The sequence below is a fragment of the Nannospalax galili genome, unplaced genomic scaffold, assembly GCF_000622305.1.
Source record: "Nannospalax galili isolate Female #2095 unplaced genomic scaffold, S.galili_v1.0 scaffold2255, whole genome shotgun sequence".
Classification (NCBI taxonomy): Eukaryota; Metazoa; Chordata; class Mammalia; order Rodentia; family Spalacidae; genus Nannospalax; species Nannospalax galili.
This window is the reverse complement of record NW_008335827.1, coordinates 34,942-43,788: the sequence shown is the minus strand read 5'-3', so window position 1 is coordinate 43,788 and position 8,847 is coordinate 34,942. Positions and strand designations below refer to the sequence as shown.

Sequence of the window (8,847 nt, the reverse complement as noted above, 5' to 3'; positions counted from 1 at the left end):
GGACAGTCTTTGTATTTCTGCCTGGATTTTGATTATCTAGAAATATTTTCCCTATATCTAACTAAAGAGGAAATTCACTCACATTTTATTGGTTAGTCTCATTCTCCACTTAGCTTTGCAATCTACAATTTATGCATAGTGTAAAACACAAAATTAATTTATCCTTTTTTCCAAATTTTATACTGATTTTACTAATAGTATTAATTTTAAATCCATTTTAATCTTGAAATTTCCACCATTGTTATATATAAAATTCGATTTATCTTAAAACCTATTTCTAGAGTTTTTATTCTGTGCCAGTTTGGTGATTAATGATCTTATATCCTGGAATGCTCATTATATGTTTTAATTTCTGATGACCAGAACTCTTACTTTTAGTTTTACTTAGATTTTCTTGACAATACTAACAAAATTACCATTTCATATATTCTGAAATATCAACAGGATCCACTTCAGAAAAGAAGCCTGCTTGCAAACAAGCTTGGATAATTTGGAAAGAGAGTGAATGCAAACTTAGATTACAATAATAGTGACAAATTTCACATTAGTTTTCAAGCTTGGTATTATGTTTATCAGCAAATAATATTTAAAAATTGTAGTAGACATAGAATTGTGAATTTACATTCTGAAATATAATTCTATATTTTCAGTTTATATGTTTAGTCATTACAGTAAGTCTTAATTTCCTTGACTGATTTTTATCACTAGAAGTACATTTTCCTTAGGGCATAGGTGACTGCACACTGGAACTGTTGGAAAACAGTAGTAAAATTTTCGCAAACCTTTGGGTTCCTGGTGATGGTAGAGGTGAAACATCAGCATCTAGGACCATGTGTGGAATGAAGACCACACCTGATCCTCAGGTGAGGTGGGACGTCCTTTCCAAAGGATTCTTCCACTAGCTTTTTCTCCTCCCCCTTCTTGGAGACTCTGGACAGTGCCCTTTGAGGCCCCAGAGCTGACAGACCAACATAAGACATCCTATTTGAATTTTGCATAGTTTATATGACATTTGGAAGGGGATGACTTACAAAGAAATGGTTTCTCTTAACCCACGTGCCATTCAAGCCCTGTTTGTAGTCTCCATTATGAGCTTTCACAGGAAGCCCAGCTGTTCCCTGCTCCCTTGAGGCCACAGGCTTTGCTCTGAGTTCCAATATGCCAGTGGCGCCACCCCTTTTCCCAGGATGCTGGTGTTACCCACTCTTTTCAGAGGAATGAGTAATTTTCAGGCTACAAATATCCTTCTCCAAAGAGCAGAATCTGCAAATGACAAAGACCTTCCCTGTCCCTAGGATAAGAGTCAAAGCCAGTGTAGTTCATGACCTAGGACCTTAGGGGACAGGCTGTGGGGAATGCAGCCAATCAAAGAAGGTTGAAACTGCTACCCAACATCAGGAAGGCCTCCGTCCTCCACTCTGTTGCACCATCAGCCTGTCAGAGGAATGTGGTACTATGGCTCATGGTAGGAGACTAAAGCTCCCAACTCATGTGAGGAGAACAGGGATCCAGCTCACACGAGGGCACCACAACTCTGGCTAACAGATGAGGACCAAAACACCAGCTCATGGGGAGGAGGACCACATTCTGGCTCAAGGGACGGAACCACAACATCAGCTCACAGGAGGGGACCACAACTCTGATACAGATTCATGTTACTTGTAAATCTACATACTCTCTAGCAAAGGAAATAAATCATGTTTTTTTTTTAATTTAATTTCAGGTAGGTTTCAATATCATATATCACAATATCTAACATTTAACATACTACTGCTACTTTATATACACCAGGAAAAAAATCAGCTAAGAAAACTAAATAACACTATTAAGATATCTCTGAAGGAAAACTACTTCCTGGGGGTCTTTATCATCAAATACATAGTTATACATTCATGATTGTCATGACAGTGATTTCTGTCTTAAGGAGATCAAGATAATGACTTATAACTTCTAAAATATACATTACTACTTAAAAAAAATAAAAGTAGCCAAAAAAGAGATTTGTTTGGGAATTTGCCTCCCTTAAGTGAAGTCTTGTATAAATACATATAGGATTCCTGCATAAAATCTTGAGCCTTACTTTTTGAGGGTGCGTCCACCATCTGAGTAAATATTGCAAGCACTCTTCTGCCTTTAGAGAAACAAATTCTTCTCATTGTATCTCAAGAATTATGAAACTGTAAGCATTGCATCAGTTACAAAGTGTATCTTTTAAAGATTAAGAAGGATCTAGTTTGAATTGATATTTGTTCAAGATGAGAGGTATAACTCTAATTTCATTCCTCTGTAGGTAGCCATCCAGTTTTGCCAAAATAATTATTGAATAAGTTTTTTTTCCATTGCATATTTTTATTCCCTTTGTCAAAAATTAAGTGTTCATAGATGTGTGGGTCATCTTTAGGTTCCCTATTATGTTCTTTTATCTACATGTGTGATTTTGTGTCACTGTCATACTGTTTGTCACCATGGCTGTGTAGTACAGTTTGAGGTCAGGTAAAGCACACGATATTTCTGCCTGTGTTCTTTCTGTTTGTGATTGTTTTCTTTGACTTTGATGTTTTTGCATTTCTATATGAACTTTAGGATTTGTTTTTCTAGTTGAAAAATGTCATTGGGAATTTGATGGGGATTGCACTGAGTCTGTAGGTTATATCCGGTAGAACAGACATGCTTACAATATTGTCTGCCAATGTAAGAGCATGAGAGGGCTTTCTATCATCTAGTGTTTTCTTCAATTTCTTTTTCAGTGTCTTAAGCTTTTCATTATAGAGGTCTTTCACCTCTTTTAGATTTGTTACTTTTGAAGTCATTGTGAATAGGAAAGTTTTACTAATTTCTTCGTGAACAAATTCTTTACTAGTGAATATACAAGGTACTGATTTTGTATTTTTTTTCTGCATTTCTACTGAAAATGTTAATCAGATTCTCAGCCAGAGTCCATGGAATCTTTGAAGTATAGTATCACATTGTCTGTAAATAAGGATAATTTAACTCCTTTCCACTTTTTTCCCTCCTGTTAATTTCCCTGGTCCTATTGCTCTAGCTGAAACTTTGAGTATTATATTGAATAACGGTGGTGAGAATTAGCACTTTTGCTAGTTCACACATGAGGAAATGCTTTCACATTTCCCTTGTTTAGTATGAAGTTAGCTATAGTTTTCTATAGCTATAGTTTCTATAGTTTTAATAGCTTTTCTTACATCGAGGAATTTTTTTTCACTTACTCTTGATTTGTTGAGGAATTCTATCATGATTGGATGTTGAACTTTGTCAAATACATTTTTTGCATATATCAAGATGTTTCTAATAATTCTGTCCTATGTATAATACTTTAGAATAAACTGTGTATCCAATATAGTTTCCATATGGTGATCTAAACTTGAATTTTTCTTGGATTGAAATTAAATTGGTAGTTAATGGTGTGTGACATTCTTAACGCCATCTTGGATTCAGTTTGCAAGTATTGTTTGAGAACTTTTAGTGTAAATCATAAGGGTGATTGAGTCATACATTCCTTTTTTATGTGTCTTTATCCAGTTATATGATTGGCAAAACAACTTAATGTGATTTGAAAAATCACAGTTTTTTAATACAACTATTAAATAAATCTCAGTTTCACTGTTTTATCATTTATCACTATAAACTATTAAAATAGCTTATCTACAAATAAACTTTAAAAAAAAAACTTTTTGAGACAAGATCTTGTAGTTCAGCTGGCCTCGATCTTTTATGTAGATCAGTCTGGCTTCCACCTCACAGAGATCCTCCTGCCTCTGCCTACCAAGTGCTGGGATTAAAGGCCTGTACCACCATGCCCAGCACCCTAAAAAAATCTTAAACAAACTTGCTCATGGTCTGTGATGTGATAAAGGAAAGACAAAGTATTTCTTTAGGGTTCCAAGTCCCCTTGGTCCTCCTAGAATAAAGATTAATTAATTTTCTAGTACTTGAATATTTTAATTGTATTTTTGTGAATGTCATACATCTTGATCATATATAGCGTCCTTCCCTTCTCTGCAACCCTATAGCTTCTCACCCAGTTTCATGCATTCTATCATATATATTAAGGCATATGGAAACAAGTTTGTCTCCCCATATATCCCTCGGTGTGATTCCATCCACTGGAGCCTGGTCGACCCATCTGGTATCTCTCTCTTAAAGAAGACTAGCTCTCCTTCCAGTAGGCATCATTTGCTAATAATGTCATTCCTATGTTTAACAGATTTTGGTTGTTTTAAAAATATAGCAAGAAAGGAACAGAATTTTAAAACTTGAAATCCCAAACTTCTTGGAATTCTAAATACTTTTTAGATAAATTAGATTGTTTAATTTATCTTTTATTTTCAAAATACTCTTCATACCAAAAAAAAAAAACATTACATTGCACGTGCCTAACTCTAATAAATGAAAATCCAAACATTGATTTTCTAGAATCGATTCCATTACTTCACCTTCTACAAGAAGTAAAACCCTAGGGCTGTGTTTCTCCACATGAAGATGAAGAAACAGATAGGCATATGAGCACAGTTTTCTTCCTAAGGTCAATGATTTGCTGAGTGAAAGTAATTCAATATGTGCTCAGAAAGCACATATTATTCTACGTGGAAAATAAATGGATCTAAACATCTATATCTGTTTTAGTTTGGCAAAATTTAATTGTGTCAATGGCAAAATTTGTCCCAAATTTGATGCAATTTCCCAAACCTGTGTTCGCTAAGAACTGTTCAATGTGCCCTGTTGGAACCATTTTTCTAATGAGGTATCTTAGGGGACTCAGTAACATGAAGGCTGTCTGGGATTTAAGTATTCATAATAACCAGGAATTTTACATGGTCCAATGTAATGTAGGAAAATTAAATAATAACTTGTAAAATGTGTGTAATTTGTCTCAAGCTCTCCCCAACACTGGCATCAATGTTTGAGTAAAGAAAGTGATAGAAGCAGCATTCCCAATGTCTGTGATCACTGCTTTGGATATTGGCAAAGACTCCTCATTGAACTGGATGTCACCAGGTCAACGTCAAATATTACCTTCCTAGTTCTTCTCTAAGAGCACAGGAGAAGCTGGGGCTCCACTTCTCAGAGTCCCCTTCTTCTTGTAGTTCTAATTCTGAACTGTCAATGAGACAGTTTTACAAAATCTGGAAGTGGGAAGAGAAATGGAGGCCCCAGTCTGAAAAGGTCTTGGTAGTCAATCTGGTGACTTAGCTCTGCATTCATAGTCTGTCTCACCAAGTGTTTGCAAAGTGTCTACTATGGCTTCTAAGATTATTGAAAAGCATTCTCCAAGAAAGTACTGAAAGTAGGTGCTGATATCCTTGAACATTTCTCTGCACATTTTTTGCAGAGCTCTCGTCTCATTTTTAGAATTAGATTCTTTAACGTTATGAGCAAAATTCAGGCTTTGGTTCTGCCAAATTTTCATTAGGAGGTTGAACAAGCAAGAAAAGTTAAGTCACCTGAGTTCTAATATCCAGATTAAGCAGGTTCTAAAAGAGGCAATAGAGTGTAGAATGTGTCTCTTTACAGATTCCATTTTTTTTTTAAAAAAATTATTTTTTAAATTTTATGTGTGTGTTTTGCCTACCAATATGGAAGTGCACTCATGTCATGCAATGCCTGAAGAGGCCATCAGAGGGCATCAGACCCTCTGGAACTGGAGTTAAGGACAGTGTTGCCTGATCTGTGAGTGCTGGGAACGGTACCTGAGTCCTCTGTAAAACAGCCAGTGCGGTTAAAAACCGAGCCATCTTTCCAGTCTCCCTGTCCCCATCCCATTACCACTCTCATGCACAAGAGAAGATTCCATAAGCTTTTCTGCTGAAAGAATGAGTGTGACAGTAAACATGATGGGACAGCTGCTCCTCACTAATGGCTGTTCCCCTTGCCAAGCAGATGTTGTTTTGTCCTCACAATGGCATGGTAGAAAGACAAAGACTTCCAGGAAGTGCCATTTCATGTTCTTGTGTTTCATAGTCATCAAAGGAAATGATTCACTTTGTGAACTGACTGATAAGGGAATGAAATTACAAAAAAGAATTCAATGAGGGAATAGATGTTGGCAATGACAAAAGTACAGTAGACATGCTCTTTCATAAGATCAATACAGAATCATAGAAAAATATGTGAGAACTGAGACCCGCTAAAGTGGAGATTGTGGAAAGCAGACATGAAGTTCCCACTGTGTTCCTCCTTCCACATGAAATCAGGGAATATCAACAGTCACAGAACTACAGCCTGCTTTCAGATGGAGGTGGGGTGGTAGCACAGAGTGACGGGAACTGACAAAGCCAGCAACTCATTGGGGTATTCCCTTGAGTTACACAACTGTGTACACTTACCTAGTGCATTAAAAGAAAAATACCATAAATGAAATATACACCACTGTATATAAAATACACATAATTAATTTGGTGAAAATTCACATGGCACTGATTAGGACAATATAAAATGTATTTTATTAATTAGATAGAAAATTCACCAAAGGAACAAATGAATAATAATTAGAATTTCTTCTTGGGTTTCCATAGCCATCAACACTCATAAATTTTAACCCAACAGAAAAATTAAACCCGAACAGGTTATTTAATTATTTTTAAGCAAAATATCATCTAACTACACTAACAAATTAACACATTGTCCTTTACTTTAGCACTATAGGAGAATGTTTTCAGCAGAATCTTAATTTTTCGCATAGTTTGTGTCAATTGCCACAGCATTCAAACATCCTCCTTATTCAGTTCTCAAGGTTCATCATAGTTGATGTTTCCTCTTGGAGCATTACTTTAATCTTTCAAGTGGTTAAATTTGCTGTATGCTGTGACAAGTATTTTACAAAATTTCATTTTATGTGTTTGTCTCTTACACTCTGAACAACGCAAAATAAATAAATTAGCTTAATAGATCTGGAAGGATTCCACTGTAATAATCATTCAAAAGGATTTTAATACAGCCATATAAATCAATATTCTGGTTTTAAGAAGACAGTTTTTCCCAGCAACTAGGAAGATGTACTGAAAGAACAGACATGCCTAGCAAACCCAAACTGATTTCAGGACTCAGTGTTCATTATTCACGTAACTGACAATGGCAACTCATTTTCTCTTTCATATTCCAACATCATATTATTTGTGCCTACACCTTTCCTCACTGTTCTGAAAAGAGCAAAATCTGTGAAGCGTGTGTTTCAAAGCTCCTTTCACCTGCTGGTTCCTTAGCGTGTAAATGAAAGGGTTTAGCAAAGGAGCCACAGACGTGTTGAGCACAGATACACTCTTATTTAAAGTCACCCTTTCCTTTCCCGACGTTTTCACATACATGAAGATACAACTCCCATAAGTGATAGAGACAACGACCATGTGTGAGGAGCAGGTGGAAAAGGCCTTTCTTCGCTGTTGAGCTGAAGGGAATTTGAGAATGGTTTTGATGATGAGTGTATAGGAGAGGACCACCAAGATCAAGGTGATGATAAGGGTCATCACAGATAAGGCAAAAGCCATCAATTCTATGAGTCGTGTGTCTGTGCAAGACAGTGCCAACACTGAAGTGTCACATAAGAAGTGATCTACAGTTTTGGAAGCACAGAAATCCAATTTCAGTCCCAAGAGCAAAGGGGGGGAGATGACTAAGAACCCAGTTACCCAGGAGCTGAGGACAAGTTGTTTGCATACTCTGCTGTTCATGATGACTGGGTAATGCAGTGGTCTGCAGATGGCGACATAGCGGTCGTAGGACATGGCGGCCAGGAGGTAAAACTCTGTGCCTCCTACTAGGAAAAAAAAGAATAATTGGGCTACACAAGCATTGTAGGAAATTGTTCTGTTTCCTGTGAGAATGCTCATCAAGAACCGTGGGATGCACACTGTTGTGAATGCAATTTCTAAGAAGGAGAAATTCCGGAGGAAGAAATACATTGGTGTCTTGAGGCAGAGATCCAGCAGGGTGAGGAGGATGATGACCAAGTTCCCCATAAGGCTCAGGATGTAATTGAAAAACAGAAACAGGAAAATCGGAGATTGTAGCTGAGGGTCATCTGTCAGTCCAAGCAAAATGAACACTATCTCCACTGACTGGTTCTTCATTTCTCTTTTGTCCTAACAAATTCACAGAAAATATAAAACGAGTATCACACGTAAGAAGACACATCTTCATACTCAACTATAGAAAATTCCTATTCCTAAGTTTAGTGAACATACAAATATTTTGAGACTATAGTTTTGCTTGCAGATATATCTTCCAGCTTATTAGTATGTATAGAAGAGTTTGGAGAGTTTTTTTTTTAATGAAGAATTGAGAAAGTTCTACTTGCCCACTTTACTGGTCATTTCAAATGCAGTTCCTTAATTACATTTGTGTTCATCTATGGCCCTTCTTTCACATATTTTGTTCCAATTGCATGTTCAAAATTTTTATTTAAAAAATGTTAATTTTTCAAGTTATCACCCAAATGGTTCAATGTTCTTAGGAAACAGCTCTATTTACCATAGCCATAACAGGTAGCAATTTATGGATTCATGTAATGAAACAGGAAAATTCTATGATGGGAATTATTCCAAAGAAGAAATTACCCATATGGGTATAAAATAAGCATATATCATGGCGAATGTGCTTAAATTTAGTTGAAAACCTGAAATAAAACATTTTTCAAGGGAGAATCATCAGTCAAACCTGCATGGTTCCTCCTTATGAGCTTCCAAAATGTCCTCTGTCTCTTATAGGTATGAATGGGAGAAATGATGTTTGGAAACTAACCATGATACCAAGTGCAGATGCTGTAATTACTAAAAGATATTGAAGACACAAATACTTAACTCTTCTTTTCTTACAGATGCATATGTTTTAAAACAT

The 8,847-nt window shown here is 36.2% G+C and overlaps 1 protein-coding gene across 1 annotated transcript; it reads right to left on the bottom strand.

Moving 5' to 3' along the window:
- Positions 1–7,124: 7,124 nt before the first annotated feature.
- LOC103732033 (olfactory receptor 6C6-like) lies at positions 7,125–8,084 on the bottom strand. The gene has a single exon (XM_008830556.2). The coding sequence runs from the start codon at positions 8,079–8,081 to the stop codon at positions 7,125–7,127; it is 957 nt and encodes a 318-aa protein (XP_008828778.1). The 5' UTR covers positions 8,082–8,084.
- Positions 8,085–8,847: the final 763 nt, after the last annotated feature.